Source organism: Strix aluco, chromosome 4, assembly GCF_031877795.1.
Source record: "Strix aluco isolate bStrAlu1 chromosome 4, bStrAlu1.hap1, whole genome shotgun sequence".
In the NCBI taxonomy this organism is placed as follows: domain Eukaryota; kingdom Metazoa; phylum Chordata; class Aves; order Strigiformes; family Strigidae; genus Strix; species Strix aluco.
In genome coordinates, this window is record NC_133934.1 from 33,101,229 (window position 1) to 33,119,716 (window position 18,488).

The window sequence follows — 18,488 nt, forward strand, 5'->3', positions numbered from 1 at the left end:
GCTGCTCATTTCACTCTTCCCTAGACAAGCTTCACTGCAGTCCTTGTCTCCAGAGCCACACATTGGGTAGCTGCTTGTTCCCCTACCTGTTTTCATTTGCTATTTAGGCACCTTCATTCAATTGCCTGCTCCTGCACTCATCCCATCTCTGCTATCTTGGAGTTCTAGGAAAAAAAAAAAAAAAACAAAACACAAGAAAAAACTAAGTATGCACTCATTAATTTAACATTACCTAGCCTGTGCACCACAGTATGTACTTTCATGGAAAAAAATATGCACTCACTGATTTGAAGACTGTACCATGAATGAGAGTATCAAATTAAAGCTGCATGGTTAATGCTCTGTGAATTAAATTCAAATTAATTGTAATAGTGTATTACATTAATATTGTTTTCTGCAAAGAAGGCTGTGTGCATAGTGAAACCTGAAAAGTGTATGCATGCAAATGTGTAGAAAAGAAGGGTCTTTGGTTTTCTTTTTTCTAGTCTTGATTCACGATTGCACTTTGTGCTTCAGGTAGCTATGGCAGGAAATCTGCAGCAGCAGGTAAAGCTGCTCACCCCAACCCCAGGTGAGCTGAAATACCCACCACTGCGCTGAGGACCACCACTACTTCTGGGGCCACAGCCTCAGTGCAACACGCTGCCTCTGCTAAAGCTGGCAGCAACTCTCCATCATGCATCATCTGCCCGTAGGGCTGAGCGTGGGGAGGCCTGCCGGGTGCCCAGCCCCAAGGCCTGCCTCAGGGAGGGCCCCCGGACAAGGCCCGCCGCCGTCGCAATGGCGTCGAAGCGCCTCAGTGGACACGCGGGGACGCGAGCGGGAGAGGAACTACATTTCCCAAGAGCCACCGCGCCGCGGGGCGATGCGATTGGCCGGAGCCCGAGCCCAATCAGCGGGCAGGAGGCGGGCAGCGGTGCCGCAGGTGCTCGCCGGCGGAGGCCAGCGGCCGGGCGGCGGGGGGAACATGGCGCTGGGTACCGGGGCGCCGCGGCGGCGGCTGCTGCACCTGCCGGCTGGGAGCTGTCGCCTCCTCCTCCTCTTGCTGCTGCTCCTCCTCCTCTGCGGCCAGCTCGGGGGAGGACAGAAAAAGAAGGAGGTAGAAATGTTCGCTTCTTTCGCCATCGCGCCCGGCTGAGGGGCTGGGGCTGCCCTGCCGCTCAGCCTCCCGCTCGTCAGCGCTCGCCGGCGGCGGCCCCCTCCGCCTGGCGCCCCTCGCCCTGCCTCCCCCGCGCTCCTCCCGCCGCGGCCCGGGGCCGCCCCCCTCCCGCGCCAGCCCTGAGGGGGGCGCCTGCGGGGCGGAGGGCGCCGGGCAGCCTCTCCCCCCGCCCCGCGGAAGATGGCCGGCTGCCGCCAGCGGCGTCTGCAGGGCAGTCGGGAGCCAGCGCCGCCAGCGCGCAGCGCCGAGTTCGCGGTCCCCACCGTGATGTCCCAGCCCCGGCGGGTGCCATCCGTTGCTGTGGGCCTTTAACTCCCTGGTTTTGAGCAAATAAAGGCAAGGGCCGCCGTCCTGTGCTCGGCTGGCCGCTGCGGTGGGCCTCGGGTGCCTCAACAGCCAGCCGAGGGTGAGGAGCACTGATTTGCAATGAGCCGTCAGGGGAATGAAGCTAAACCCCGTGTTTGTGGTGCCAACTAAAAAAAATGCCCAGAGTTAATAAATTAACACTGAAGTAGTGGCAGCAGGTGTGTGGTGGTGTAGGTGCTGATACTCTCTTTCAAGGTGTCTTCTGGGTAAGAGGGATTTAGAGAAAGGAGCAGTTTTAATTCCGTTTCAGTAGCAACAGTCTATCTTAAGCAACCGTTGTATTTAAACCGGGAAATGTGCAGAAATATGTAGTGTAAATATTTGCCTTTTTCAGTGTTCAATGCCATTTGAGCTTCCTACACTTCGCTCCCTAGCTTGCCCTCGATTTCAGGCCAGGTTCTCATATACCCGGTACTAGGCCAACCACTAGAGTCCCGTTACAGTTTCTCTGCAACTTCATTTAGGGGAGGAGATAGCTTTTTACCAAGCTGTATTATTATTATTTTTTGACATCTGTTTTCTGTTAGTGTTGCCAGAGGACTTGTGCTTTGTGATGGTGGAGGAGAGGGAAAGAACAATTTTGCTAACAGATCCTCTCCTGGGACTATCTGCGCAGACAAAGAGAAGGATGGTCCAACTTTTGTTTGTTTTGTTTTTCTTTAAAGAACTATGTAGGTTACTAAGGCTTATAGGCCAAAGAAGTAAAATGAGGAGAAGCAGAGGGAGGTGCTGATGTCTTCCTTCTGGTGTCCAGTGACAGGACTTGAGGAAATGGCTTAAAGCTGCCTCAGGGGAAGTTTGGATTGGATATTAGGAAAAGAAGTTCTTCACTGAAGTGGTGGTCAAGCACTGGAACAAGCTCCCGAGGCAAGTGGTTATGGCCCCAAGCCTGTCAGTATTCAAGAAGTGTTTGGACAATGCTCTTAGGTATATGCTTTAACTTTTAGGTTGCCATGTGTGGAGTCAGGAGTTGGACTTGATGATCCTCATGGGTCACTTCCAACTCAGGATATTCTGTGATTCTACAAGGCCAAATTTAGTATGTAAAATTGTTATTTAAGTATCTAAACAGTGGCTGACTTTGGGGTCTTATCAAGTTAAATAATAGCCTGATCATTCAGATAAATCCCTTGGGCATCAGTGTGAAAAATGACCTTCAGTCTCAGCATTCTCTCTTTCCCTCTTTCTGGAAAGAGTAGGCAGTAATGTGTTGATCTTCTGCTGCTATAATTAACTTCTTTTCAAAACTTTGACATTAGGTTTTTTAATAAAATGTGTTTAATATTTGACACTCTTGATTCTCTCTTGCTGTGATGGGCTGTCACTGCAACTTTTGTTGACGCTTTCAAGTGGAGTGCCAGCTGTGTTACCAAGATAGCTGAAATAATCTTTATTTATTTTTAAATGGAATCCTTTCCTAACAAGTAAATAATGGCAAATTAAAATGGACATCTACAATTACTTTCTGTAAAGTTTCCCAGACCTACTGCAGAGGTGGTACATAACAGGTTTGAAATGGATATTTTTTGACTAGCCATTTGGTACTACAGTTCAAGCTAGTATTTCTCCTCCGTAAAGCTTGTTATTCAGGTTTTTTCCTTTTTAACTGATTTAATTGATTAACACTTCTCAGTCTTCTGTATCTTTTTACCTCTGTTCTTCATTCCTGTTTAATATTTTTCTGTTAAGGCAATGGACTAAATACTGCTCATACAGACAAAACACTTACTGGTTTTATGTAGACATACTGTATCCACAACTGCATCTTTACAGAAACTAGTGCAACATTGTAAGTGCTTGCTTCACTTCAAATGCAAGCTTAAAGGAAAGTGTAGGTTAGTGGTTTTCAGGGTTTTATTATTATATTATGTTATTAATATAATTTTCTGTGTGTCTCTGTTGTATATGTTACAGGTCAAGTCTGGCCCCTTTTCTTGCTCTGCTAACCTCATGTTGAAAGCTGTAGTAGTTTGACCGGTATATATGGGGGAAAACCATCTGTATGTGAAAGATGAAACTTGAACTTTCTTACAGTAAGCAGTTTGGAAATTTTAGAAACATTTTAGAACTGTTCTGAGGAAAGCTTATATGAATTGAAAGAGCACGGGATCTCGTGCTATGGGAGATTCCTGTTCACAATACTGTCCAGAAGCACAGTGGTAAAAGGCAAAGATGATGGATGTTAAATGTGTAAACTGAACCTAAGTTTTTCTATACAAAGAGTGGTAAGATTGCCATAGTTTTTATGGAGTTTTGAAAAACAGTTGAATATAGAGTGAATTGTTTGAAAATGAACACTGCAAGAGGGAAGTTAATGTAGTATGGTTAAAATGTATATCTCGTGAGATAAAAAGAAGTCATGTCTCAAGATTCTTCTTTCTTGCTTCCTTTGTGTGTGTGTGTTTGCTGGTGTGGTTGTCTGGAAAGAGGGGTTAAGGACGAGAGAAAGGAGACTTCTTTCCCAATCAATTTTTTGAAAACCTTCAGTAGTTGAAAAGTACTTGAAGATGAAATACTTGAAAATAAAAAGAACTTGAGATGTTGGAATTGGAGCTTAAGCAGGGAAGGTATCCTTGGTGAAGGTAATGATTTTTTTTTTGATTTTTTTTTTTTTAATTTTGATTTTTTTTTGATTTTTTTTTGGATTTTTTTTTTAATTTTAAAGCATTGACTACATAGAAAAGTGTGCATAAAGTCTGAATAATTAGAGGTGTGTGGATCAGTTGTATGAGCCTGGAAGATGGAAATAATGACTTTACCTATTAAGGTATTAGATGTCTTTGAAGGTCTTACTGCTAGCAGAGAAAGATGAATGGGGAAACTAGAGAACATTGCAGTAATTTTCTGTGTTGATTGTGAAATACTATGTTATAGCTGTATTTAGAGTGGAAAATATGTAAGTTCTTAAATTGCTAAAATACATTGTCCTATACAGTAAAATATTCTTAATGATAACTAAAGAAACTTTCTCCTGTGGCAAATTACTGAAAAGCACTGAGGTCCATCTTAAAGTTCATTAAATTTGTAAAAGTTTAAAGAACTATTAGGGAATAGATTTGAATTAGTTGCTAATTAGTCATCTGGTGTCACAGAAGTTATTTCTAGAATGGCTGCATGAATATGTAAGTATACAAACATTCCTATTGCTTCTCTTTAATCGTGCAGTTGACTTTTCTGGATTGTGGACACCCATGACAGCCTTCACCACTGAGATAAATAGAAAACATTGGACTGTCTTCAAATGACCACAGATAAAATGTAATAATTTGGAAATTAGATGAAGAGCAACATCATAACTTTCTGCCATGGCTCACACTAGCTAACTGGATTTGAAAAGACTGCTTTTATGATTTAATTCTGGTGCTGAACAGTACCTTTAAATAAAGTGGAGTAAAAACGAGTTCCTGGTTATGGAAACAGCAACAAGTAACTGAAGGACTGTTCTCTTGGAAACTATATTCATAATGGGAGAAAATAATAGACTGTTTCCACAGTGTCTGATGTAGTATATTTGCATTAACATACATGTGCTTTCTGTAAGGCATGTTCCCAACCTTTTGATGCTTTTTATATATCTTACAGAAGTTCTAAGTAGGTAAAACTATTGAAGTTTGAAAGTAATCAGAATGAGAATATTACCCTTTGAAATATACCACTTGTCTTTTTATTATAAATTGTTTCACATGGGCAATTTATATAGATATATAAGATTTTTTTTTTACTGAAACATGTAGAAGGAGAATGTTGGTTTTGCAGTATTAAAAGCACTTCTCATAGAGGGTAAAGTTTATTTTTGAGCTTTCAGGTGGATGATTCAGAAGCTTAGTTAAATCGCTGATATGCAGTTGAAGGAGCTATTTTTCTGTGGATAACTTTGTCATTACTGCTAAATCTGACACAGGGAAGCTATCTATGTAGAACAACGTATCAGCTTTGTTCAAGTGGAATTATCTTGTTGAGTTTAAATCTACTAAAAAAGATGCTGATGACATATAACAACGTTGTAGTAATCTTACTCTTCTGTAATGTAAGCTTCTGCAATGTCTTAGTTTGCCCTGAGTATTTCTGAAGTATTTCAAGACTGGTATCTCTACCACTATTCCTTACTTTTTCCTCCTTATGTCTCTCTCCTTTCTCCAACTGGATTTAGAAGTTACAGCGATTGTGAGAAATTGCATAAGATAAGGTTTTAAGGACAGTCTAACTGATCCTTTATCCCAAAGCTCAGCCATGTTTTTATTGTTCCTGACAAATGTCTATCTGATGTGCCCTTAGAAACCTTTAGTGGTGGTGACTCTACAACTTTCTTAGGTATCCTCTTCCTGTGTCTTACTGTTAAAAGGATTTTTTTTCCCGAAGATCTAACGTAAATTTCTGTGTGTTCAATCCCCACGTTTTTGAGCCTGTTATTTCTTGTCCTCATCATGACCATAAAGAACACTTTATTCTTTCATGTCTTCTCCATTTAGACAGGGGCTAAAGGTAGCATTTGACAGTTTTTTCAGTTTTTTTCTTATAAACAGAAGCAACTGTGTATTTTTTTTTAAGGCTTTAAGTATTAAATGTGATAATTTTCCTGAGAAAATCTTCAGTCCTGAACATACTGTCTCCTGTTTTATGTGAAATTAACTGGGATATATTGGCAGGATCCTCTTGTTTCTGCACCATGTGTTCTTGTATTCCTTTGGGTTTACATATTAAGCCCATCTTGTTTATTCAAGGTTATTGATGATTATTACTGTGTTCCTTCCCTTGCAGCCAGAATGGTACCTTCTGCTTTAAAATTCCTTTCCTAGTCTAATTCGTGGTGTTTTTTCACCATAAACGTAGCAATTCTCACCCTTTCAGAGGTAAGACCCATAAAATGTGTAGCAAAGCCTGCTGCCCTTGGTCTCTGTTGCTCCAAAATGGAAAGAGCATTAGTTAGTTTCTCCTCTGTCTCCTGATGCTGTTTTTGATGATCTGTAGCATTCTTTCCTTCTGATCAGTGTTCTGCCTGCATATTTAATTTAGAGAAAGAAATTATGAGAAACATGGTAGAGTGAGTAGAGAAAAAAAAGAAGAAAAAATGTATGATGAATGAGGAGTGTTCAGTATAGATTCAATGGCTCGTGTAGTGTAAGAGACAGATTCTTGATCTCTCAGGATCTCTGATACTATTTCAACAAAATAATGTTGATTAAAACTTAAGTATCTTCTCTTTATCTCTTGAAATCCTATTTAACATTAAACTTGAATATAAAGCCCTTTTGGTCTTATCTAATAATTAAAATTTTGGTTTTGGTCTCCAGAATGTGGAGCTCTGCGTGTTTTGGCTTTTGAAACAGCATGCAGGAAAATGTTTGGCAGTTATACCAAGTATAGACTCCTCTTTAAAAAACTTTTATTAAAAATTGATATGTGGCAAAGATTGACTCTGTGAAGAGAAACTTGATCCTGACTATAGATTTGGCTTCAGGCCATTTTAAAGATATATTTTTAAGCGGAGAGTTTATATCCATTGGTGTAATTTGCCATTTTATGTATGGTTGCAGTAGAGAGAGAGAAGAGTTTTTTTCAGTCAATGCTTAAAGCTTTAAAATAACTGTCCTGGGTTTGAAGTGAAATAACAGTGATAAGTCATGCCTGAAGATGTTACATTCTTTAAATGCAATTCTAAATGTTTTTCTCTGTCATGAAAAAAATGGGAAGAAAGTGTTTGCAAGAATTCTTTATTTTCTGCTGATTTTTACAAGCAGCAAAAACCTCTATAGCTCTTCCTCTTCTGTTCCTAATTAACAAAAGTTTTGGAGAAACTTGATAAAATTAACTAGCAACTCTTAACAGTTCTGTATAGAAAACCTTGATGTCTTCAGTGATTACATACAATAAGTAAAACAAAGGATACTTAACATCAGCCTGATAGTATTTTGTAATTGGGTTACTGAAGCTTTTCTATCCCAGATGTCTCCATTTGGGATCCTTGCTGTCAGAAGACAGATCAGTGGCGTAATTGATCTTTTCCTCTGTTCTGTTCTATAACCGTTTATACAGCACATCCTGTGCAACCACATGGAACATACAGATTGTATCTGCTTGGGTTCTAAGTGCTCTGGAAAAATCAGTCAGTACAGTTAGAGTAAGATAGCATTGGGTTTTTGTGTTATTGTTTTGGATCTTCAGATTTATTCTCTTCATTTTAAGTGTTTTGAAGGTCTCATTTTATTGGCCAAGATAATGATCAGAACTAAGAAAGAAACTTTACCTGGTATTTGTTTTAGGCCTTTTCCTCTTGCTCTAATAAAACTGAAAGCAGGTATAATAAAAAAGAACGGTTATCTTTTCATAGCGTCTTATCATGCTATGAGATATTATAACCTATACATATAAAAATAAAAATAATATAATCTTTAATGTTTGGTGCATATATCAAATTTAATAACCATTCTTTTTTTTTGGTGTTAGAACTTTCAATAATAAGGTATTGCCATGAAATAAATTGAAAGATATTTTATTGTGATCCTCAAAGCTGTGTTTCAGATAGAGAAACTCATATTTTTATATGCTATTATCACCAGCCCTTCATATTCTAAGAAAGATAAGAAAATTGATACTTGCATTGAATGGATTGCTTCTCTTATGATGGAATGAAGAAAACCTGGCAATATTTTGGTGACAGAAAATAATGCCAGAAATTTGAGATGGAAAATATTTGCACCCTTGCCAGTACAGGCTTTTTCGTGACAACATTCTTATTCATGATTGCTAAAGTGGTGGCAGGACTTTCATTGTTTCTCTGGGGACACTGTACTCCAGGATTTTCTTCTTATGATTGTATCTGCTAACACCATTTTGGAATACCCTAAGTTCTTCATCTTCCTCTTAAGCCGTTGCAGTCCTTAGCCTAATTATGCCATTACATTACTTGTTCTTTTCTTCTGAATCTAAAGCAACTTATTTTTGAATTTCAGATATACTGGTCATTAAGCTTATCAGAGTTTGGCTGTGTTGAATAAAACATTTGTATATCAGGTTCATAAATGTAATTACAGTTGTGCAGTCCCTTTGAGGAATGACATTTTGAGCTCACAGAATTGCTCAAGGGTATAGGCTATAGCATCTGCTCCTTGAAGGATAAAAACTATTTCTGGTCTGCTTTCAGTTTGGCTTTTTAATAATTTCATATTACTATTGCTGTCTACTCTACTAGCATGTTCAGTTACTTTCCTTATCCAGTTGGCTTACATAGGCCAACAGTGACAGGGTCTAGTCCTGAATCTTATATATTTACATTTCTGTTTAACTTTTCTAGATTTTGATGTGCATGTGTTCATGTCTGAGCCATGTAAATGTCTCTTCAATGGAGATTTTTGAGCTTTTAGAGCAAAAGTGTAGGTAATTTAGTAAAATACTTAAAGTATACGGTTCATTTCTGGGTTTTATTTTGAAACAAAAACCACAATGAGCCTGGTGAGGAGAGGAGTCCCTACGAGAAGTCCCGGGGGTGCCCAGGGAGTCCTCCGTCTCAGCGGCTCCTGAGCTGGACAGAGAGGCATCTGGGGTGCCAACTGAAACAAAGAAATTAACAGTCAGAATCCAATATAACTGTTAAGCAGGTATTCTTTTCTTGGCAGTGCTGGGGTCACCCTGGGGATTCTCCACCATAAGGGCTCCCCAGAATTAACAAGGGACATCTGTTTACATACACACAAATCGTACATACTCATTAGATTTCCTAGAAAGGGGTGTCTTATGATAATGAGTTCCTGGAATTCATTTACATAGTCCGGGCACGCGTAGTGAAAATAGGGTGAGGGTCTCCGGTGGTCGAGGGAGGAAGTAAGTAGTCTTCTTCACAGTGTTCCCTAGCTGACCCTCTTTCCGGAGCATGTGCTGTGAAGTAAAGTCCAGGTGTCTCCCTCCTAAGTCAGCAAAATCAGTTTCCCTATAATAGGGTCTCTGTGTCTCTTTGTTTAAACCCCCCTTATCTCATTCTAGGAGTTGCCCAAGTGTCCACTGAAGGCCTTGCGTCTGCTGTCAGTGATTTACATAGAGAGCCTAACGAGTGTTTCAGTCTTACCTAAACAGATAAAGGGACCTAAGGAAACAGTTGAGAAGTCAGGAGTCCTTGAGAAACAAATCAAGCAATGCATAAGCAAGGCTTTGAAACAAATGAAGCAAAGCTTTCATACATCACATCACAGTTTAGTCTTAATAATTGTTAGAAATTCATTTGTTTGAGTCTTCTCATTCCCTTTCAATTTTATAACTTCTGCTAAACATTTTTGTAAACTTGTCTTATGAAATCCTTTGATATTTATCCTGTTTTTCATGACTCATGAAAATAATTGACAGTTTTTCAGCTAATTAATTAGCTAATTCCCTTAATACTGCATATTATCAGCTCCTGCTGACTACACATTCAGGCTTTTTCATGTATTTTGTTTCTTAGATCTTGTCAGTGGCAGAGGTGCGTTCTGAATCTAAAGTTAAACCTTTAACTCAAAACTGCACTGTCCTCCAAAAGTCTGTTTGCTTAGGATAATGACTTATATTGCAGTATTTTTTCTGTACTGTGCTAAAGACTATGGTTATTTTAACAGTAAAGTATGAGAGGTATTTTTTTGGATGGTACTGCTTAAACTTTTCTTGGTAATTGTAGCTGCTTTCTCTTTGTTCACTTCAGTGGTTCAAGATATTGCTTAAAACATTTTGTTCTTTTTCTTTCTCTTAGTTATCATCAACTCCATATGACCCTCCTCTACTTTTGGTAGTAAACTAGAATGAAATCAAAATTGCATTTAATCCATAATTACTAAATTCACTGGGATACTGATATACTAAAAATATTAAAATAATTTTTGTTTTTAATACTATTGAAGTATTTTAATATGAATCTTCATGTTTCTACAAAAGACATGGCTAGAGACTCAGATTCTGCGAGGGAGATTAATGTGGGGAATGATGAAACTGAGCAGATGGGATGGTTTGAAATATAGCTCCTTTCTCTACTCCTTTATTTCAAGGTTATCTAACAGTATAAGGAAAAATAAACTTGTATTTGAATACAAGTAGAAATCTGTGTTGACTGACAGAGGTAATGCTTTTCTAGATACCCTAGAAGTTGCAGGTCTAGGGCTACATACAGTGAAGGAATAAGTTAGCTGTACCAGCATATGTTTAGGTGCTTGTCCAAAGAGAGGAATTCAAGCTGCAATTAGGTGAGGCAATTGTAAAGCAACTTAGTAACAGAAGGAGTAGGGCACCTCATCATAGGTTGCAGTACCAGCACTCCGCATAGTTGGTGATCTTGAACTAGGGAATAAGAAATGCAAAAAAATGCTGTTTCTCAAATCTTGTCCTCTAGAGTTTAGATGCTAAAATCAGAACTGTAAGACTGTGCTGTCCGCTCTGTTCTGTCCAGAATTTGGTATCATTTCCTAACGTAGAAGCTTCAGCTACGAGAGGAGAAGATAGTGGTGATAACTGTACTAATTCTTCAATGAGGACTATGTACATGGTCCTTAAAAATTATAACAATAAAAAGGCAAAATAATAATGTAATCACTTGATTAGAGTGTTGCTTGCTTTCTTTCCTTTCTCCACGTGGTGATGTATTTATGGTTAAGGTGGTGTATACTCTGGTTTCTATTCAGATCATGTAAGGTGGTGCAGGCATGCCTATTGATTGTGGTTTACAGGATACGTTTTCAGGGATTTCTCCTGAGATGCGGGACTTGAATACTTCCATGTTGAAAGATCATATTGAATCCACTTCTCCCTGCTTGGTCAAACACTCTGAAATTTAGGAGAGTGCACAAATGTACACAGCAATAAGTTGTTTTCAAGCATGCTTTTAAAGTAAATCCTCTGTGATGCCTCTTACCAAGATGTTTTCAGGCATCAGTTAGGTATTTTCAGATTATGCTTTAGATCAGATGCATAGGGGAATTAATACACTTGCTACCTATTTTATCAGTCTCTTTAGTGTGGCCATAACTTGATCTCACTGCAAAGTCTGGCATGTTTAAGTGTAGGGCATGTTCAGAATTCATGCCTAGAAGGCATTGAGAATTCTTCCTCCTCCTTTACTGCTGTGTCTGAAAATGTTTTTACATGTAGGCTATGCAACTTGGTAGTTGGATATGAAGTAGAAGATGTCACAGATGCCTCTGGTTAATGAACTTCATTACCTTCTATCCACGGATCTAGCCAATGAAAAACAAGTTAGCTAAACACGCAAACCTCATGTCCAGTGCAACATTACACATCCTGATGACTTAAATGGAAATCCTATCACATGTTTCCCTGAAGAGTGTGTTTTGGAAAACAAAGACAAATCGCTGAAGTTAACTTCTTCGATAAAGCTGGGATTTTTTTATTATTATTGGGCTGGAGGATAGAAAAAGTACATAAGGGAAAATATAAACTATTAAAAGCTGTCTTGAAATGAAGAAGGCATGAATTGCCAGGGATTTATGTTTATTCTAGCTTTAATGTATACAACAATCTGTTTGAGATGCTACCTTGCCTTTTTTGAAAGAGTCCTAGAAGATTTTTTTTTTTTCTACAATAACAAGGCTAGCAGAATTAATGGGACATATAAGTAGGTTAACATGACACTAAATGCAATGCTTTACTGTAAAAAAGTATGAAGTGAAATTTTTTATTTGCTCTTATGCTTGTACCTTTCTGACCTCCTTTCCAAAAAATGCTTGATTTTCATCAACCATTTATGTTGCCATTACACTGTAAGAAGGCTTTCAGGCTATCTATGAATCTAGTAGTTGAGTATTGCAAAAATCAGTTCGAAGTGCATCAATCTTTATGGTGATGGGTGACTAAAGTTGATAAGATTTCTTCTTATCAGCTACCAGCCATATGCCTTAAATGGAATTGCTGTTAATGGCACATAAAACTTCATTAGTAGCCAGATTCCTCCTGCTTGTTCCCTCAGCAAGTCCTAGATTCTTCTAACTTATCTCATGCTGAAATGTGCCTTGTCAGTGAGTGGCTTGATCACGTAGGAGTGTTGAATCTGATCAACTTTTTCTTTTCTATGAGCAGTTGATCTGAATTTGAAGCAAAATGACTGTGAAATATGATACCACACAAATTGCATGTAAATAGATTAAAAAGCATACAGTAAGATACATGCATTTCTAAAAAGACAAGTTTTGATCCAGCATGAATATTTTGGTCATGCTATTTAGATGTGTCCTTTTATTACAGTTAAGCAGCAACTGTTATCACAAAATCTAGATAGCAATATTTGGTAATTTCATTCAGGAAATTGTTCTAATGGTATTCTTTTTCTTTATGGAAACATGACATAACCTTGCCTTAAAACATAGTGAAGATGTTTACCAGGTTTAATTATTAAGATTTAAGAGAAGCCAAGTTCAGTGATCAAATGTATTCAGTGAGGGTCCTTAAATCTTTTATAAATCTGTTAGAGGATAGAAGCTGTAGTGCTAAGTTGTCTGAATTCTATATTATTTTTGCAACACACTTCTAAATATTTTAGTCGTGGTTTGTACTCTCGGTGACCATATGATGACTCAGCTTTAATGCATTTCATAGGAAGCTTTTTCATTTTTCAGTTCTATGCCTGATTTCTACCAAAGCTTCCAAATGAAGTGGAAAGTGAATGGTGGGAATTTCAGTGGAATTTCAAGGGGGATGTCAGTCCTAGGAAGCTTAATCCAAATTCAAGATGTGAGTCTGTTATGCCTCTTACTTGTCCACAGCAGATGGATTCAGGTATTGACAATGTGACAGTGCTTTGAGTGGGTGAGGCAGAAGTTGTTCAGAAATTGACAGGAATAGTGTATTATACTGAAGTTACTATGTAAATATTTTCTTTCTGTTTTGAGACACTGTCTCTTTTAAGCTGTGTGTGGATAGAAGCTCTTGTCTGTTTTTATAAGTTTTCTTCAAATCTATTTATTGATAGCAATGCGCTAACTTCTTTGGTGGGCAATTTGTTTAGAAACTAAGATAAAACACTATTAATGTCTGCTGGACAGGCTCTAGATATTATTGTTTTTAATTTCCTTTATGCTTCTTTTTTTTTTTTTTTGATTTGGGGCATTGCTAATCATTTTCCACTTAAAATGCATGGTAAGCTTTCTAATTTTCTCTTTGTTTCCTCTAAGCTGGATAAATCAGTCAATACAGATAGTTGTTTTTTTTTTTTTTAATATATATACACACACACACATATACATACACAATATGGTTTGCCTTGGTCTGTGTGAAATACTATTTACCTTGGTTTTGACAGCTGTAAGTTTTTGTCTTCCTGTAACTCTAAACCTAGATCCTGTAAATGATCAAAGTGCTTTAACCAGACCTCATGGAGGATGTAGCTTTCAGAGTAAAATTTTAATCTGAAATGCTCTTGTGTAACTCTGTATTGGTTCTGGAGGCTGCTAACATTATTCAATTTCTTTATAAGTAATAGGCACCTGAAGTTCTCCTTTTGTAGATACAGAAGGACAATCCTCATCTGATTTGGCATCTTGTGTTTTAGCCCATTTTGTACACAGAAACTAGGCATTCTTAAGTCATTGTGTGCTATGAAATTGTAACATTTACAATAGGATTTAATTTATCAATGAAATGTGACATCTCAACCTTTTATACAGTAGCATTGTGGTTAGAGCATGTCTGGGAAACTGAAATAGTGGGAGCAGTTGATATTAATTTGATTTCTGGGAAATGATATCCTGCTTCACATAAAGGATCCTAAACACTTGTCTGTCTGTTCTTCTGGGTGCTTGGATCCTCTTAAGGTGGTCTGCATTATTGTTTTACTTAAAAAAGCAGGCTCCTGCTCTGAAGAGTATCGGTTGTTTTCCCCTTGCAATGCATTGTTTACACTCTGAAACAGTCTCTGAGTGTGTGGACTTGATTCTATTACTGTAACTAAACTGAAGCGTGCAGTCCAGAAATGAAGGTAGTGCACTCCAATTGCTAATCAACATTCAGTCATTGGAACCAGCTTAGAATTAGTTTGAAACTAAGTCCTGCAGGATGTGGGTATTAAGGTTTCAGCACCAGCTATTTTATTCTGCAGACCCATTCTTTCCCATTGCAGTATTTGCGGATACCAATCTAGTCAAACTGTCCTCTTACACAGGCAGAGAGCTTCAGAGAAGGTTTGCAGGATTCACTGGGCCACAGAGGAGCGACAACAGGGAAGATAATTTTCTAGCTGAATGATGATCATTCAAAAGAGGGAAGTCCCAGGTTCCCACAGCTATTTATACGTTTAATCCAATAACTGTTTAGTGTAAAACATTGTAATACAATCTGTTCAAGTAGGTTTACTTGTCCACCATCTGGACATGAATGCTGCCTGCCAAACCTCTAAGTTGGGGAACACATGGAGGGAAGTGAAAGAAATCAAGGTTACTTTTAAGTATTTAAAGTTCTTTAGGGTAACCTCTGTACACTCTCTCAATTTAATCTGCTCTCACCTTCTCAGTTGTAACTGCCTTTGTCAGTGGAGGTGGCTAAAGGAAGTAAGTGTGCCCAGTGCTCAAAGTGCCAGCCCTTGAATATTTAGACTTAATGGGGATCTTGCTGGTAATGTAAAGGTGCTCAAATCAGCATTTTTCTTTTGCTGTTCTAGGTTGTTTGTATATTACATGAATGGGAAGATTACACAAAATCTGGGTTGTAAGTACCTGGTGGCAGACAGGAGAAGCTTGTTCAAATATGGAATTGCTAGCTCTGGTCTCAGTTTCTGTTTGCTGTAGATCAAAATTCCTCAGTTAACTGCTTCTGTGTGGCTTAGTTGAACTAAATACTGTGTTACATCTACAGATACCAAGCAAAAGGAGTATAGCACAAGATTATAGTGGTGTTTGATTTAGTTTATAGGTGGTCAAATATCACCATATTTGATTTGGTTTTAATGGAATGCTAGATGGGGGGAGAGGCACTAAAACTGGTAAGTTTAGTGCAAAATATTTTATACTTTAGAAAACATATTAGTAAGTGGGCTACACAAGAAAGCAGTGAGGCCTAAAGTCACCCTGCTCTAGGCTTTTGGTGGAGATACTGTTATTGGAGGTTTAGCAGCCTGTAGTGCCATCAGTAGTGGTACTGATGGAGACAGTTCCACCTATGTAAGAACTGAATATTTCCATCCTCAGCCTCTTCATAAATTTAGGACAAATATGCTGATGACTTAGATATGTTCATTTTACAAGAGCCTCAAGTGAGCTTTGTTGGAGAGATCATAAGTCCAAGTATATATTGCATATTCAGATGACATGTAGTTTCATAGAAAGTAGAACTTTCATCTTTAATTGCATTTTTCTTGTCCCACCATGTTCAAGTAATATAATCATGATTTGTTAGTGTATTAGTTTATTGGCATGTATCCTGAGTGATTCAAAAATCTAGCTGAAGCTGTTCAGTTATAGCAACATCAGTTTTTTGAGCAACGAATGCATTGTGCTCTCATGCAGAACTCATGCTTGCTTGGCTGCGAGGGAGAAAATTACAAGTTCATTAGCTGATACAGCAGCTTTGTTTTCCAGAGTAATTTGAAGTCTGTACTTCTCCCAAGAAGTGAAAATGGAACATTTCTTGAATTTAATGAACTGGTTTGATAGTAAAAATGTTCTGGAGGAAACACATTTTCACTCCAGTCTTTACAGTGAATCTTGAGTCTACAAAGAGTTAAAAGAGTGTGCTTTAAAAATGAGCTTAGAGAGACACTTTCAGCTGGTTTTCATTGTTAGATCTATAGTCACTTTGTCTACAAATTAAAAATTCATAGACCTTTAGAAATTTGATTTCAGGTTTATTTCAGAAGTTAATTTCATAAGGTAAAAATTTAGCCTTCATGATATGTCAATGTTTTTATGAGAATGCAATGTTATTTTTGGTAAACACTCAAATTTTTACTTTTCTAATGTAGACATTAATTCCACTTCCAGTTTCCTCAGTGTGAGATATTGAGTTATCCACTGTAAAGTACGTGAATTTTTAATATTCAATGCAGAAATTAATGCTGAGTAAGGGTGTTTAAACAGCTGTTTCTTAACATATTTAAACCATTAGGTTTTGCATTAAAGCTTCCTGACCACTTGTACACTCTTGATTTAGCATTCAAAAATGAACTGCTTTAGTCTTAGTTGTACTTTTTTTTTATTTGGAACAAAATTATGTGCTGGTATGTATGAATAGTCTTTCCTTAAACTACTCAGAAATAGATCTGAAACTACAAAATAATTATTTTATGTTAAAAGGATTAAGGGCTTTATTTATCACTAGAAATTGTCTACCTCCTCTTGAACCACAGAAGCCATTCATTAGTTTAGCAGCATGCTATGTGCTTTGTCTTCTAATGAATGACTTATCAGGGAAAGTAGTATTCTGATGAAAGGCACTCCTGCTCAAGGAACCGTGTAATACTTCTGTCCCTTAATGTATGGGTAAATGGCAAGTATGTAAGAACTTCATCTGGATGGCTGAGGAAAAAGGAAAGCTTTGTAACAGGTTTTGTTGTTTGAAAATGTTGAGGTACTAGTCACAGAGAATGTTGTTCTATCATATTTTTGTGTGGTTTTTTTCCTCCTGAGAAATAAAAATTGCTCAGCAACTCTGACAATAAAGTGACCAATAAAAGGATGGCATAATAGAATAAAACTATGGAGAATAAATGTCAGAAATGGCAAAGAATGTATTAGTAATAAAATGGCAGTGAAATAATGTAAGCAAGGATAGATGATTTTTCTCACAATGAAGGACCTGAGTCATGACCAAAAGAAGTTTGAAAAAAGTATTAGGAGGCATTCTACTCTGAAACATACATTAACACAGGAATAATGGGTACCATATACAAATTGCATAATTTTTAAAAGTGGAGCTTACACTCAATGAATTTTGATGCCTTTGAAACTTTCTTTATTACCTAGTATTTCTGACTTTGTTTTAATTGCTTGTGGAATCTTTTTACCAAAATGTTTTCCTGAAATAAAAAAGAAGGGAAGAGGATTGCTTTGTGTATGATGAGAGAAAGAAAAATCAACAGTCTGAACTTGCAGCCAAACTTTTGCAATTAGGTAGTTGTGTCATCTGAACCCTCTATATTACAATTTGTCATTTCTAACAAAGAAGAAAATTGTGACTTTTCCATTATATGAAGTAGGATTTTTATTAATTTGGATTTTTTTTTTTTTTTTTTTTTTTTTGTGGGAAGTTGTGCAGAGTAATACTCTGCTTTGGAACCTTTTCTTTCTCTTCTTGTAGTAGGTTGTCCATTAAATTGACTAGATCATGTTGCTACTGATACCCATATAAAGTGCTGTAGATATTTGTGATTGTCTTTGATAGGTATTGTTAATGCCCTTAAAATGCACATCTGTTCAGAGAGGCAGGTTGACTGATATTTGGGAGAAAACAAAAAAAAGCTCACAGTTAATTTCATCCTGAGAACAGTTTGACCTTGAAACCAAAGTGAGCTTTCGCTGATTTCAAGTGAAGTAATGAAACAAGGTACTACTTTCTAATACTCCTGTGGAAAAGGAAATTTGCTACCTTACCTTCTACACTTGAGAGGGAGTCATTGCTAAGACTGCCTCTAATGTTAAAGCATCATCTGGAGACTTGAGGTGTTTCAATTCAATTGTTAGATGTGTAACAGCTTTCTTGTGTAACTGCCCAATCTTCTTTTGTTACTTGTCCATTGTATAAAATGGAAAGGTTGGTACTTCCCTTTGTTCATTCTTTTTCCTTTTCATAGCCATCAAAAGGATGTGTTAAGCAGATAAATTGCTTTGTTTGTTGTTTTTGAGGTATCGCAGCACAAATTCTTTTTAATTCTTTTTGGAAAAAAGTAATAGTCTTTTTTTGGTATGTGCTCTGTGCTATGTAATTCTGTAAATTCTAAAAATTTTAGAAGACTTCAGTTTAAAAGAAAAAAAAAAAAAAGGCTGCTTGAGAAGCTCACCTTTTGGCCAGT

The 18,488-nt window shown here is 37.6% G+C and overlaps 1 protein-coding gene across 1 annotated transcript in view; it reads left to right on the forward strand.

Moving 5' to 3' along the window:
* Positions 1-903: 903 nt before the first annotated feature.
* The window catches only part of TUSC3 (tumor suppressor candidate 3), a 142,948-nt gene continuing 125,363 nt past the window's right edge, over positions 904-18,488 (forward strand). The window contains exon 1 of the mRNA XM_074822641.1: positions 904-1,099. Coding sequence (XP_074678742.1) covers positions 968-1,099 — 132 coding nt within the window. The 5' untranslated portion in view covers positions 904-967. The remainder of the gene's footprint in view (positions 1,100-18,488) is intronic.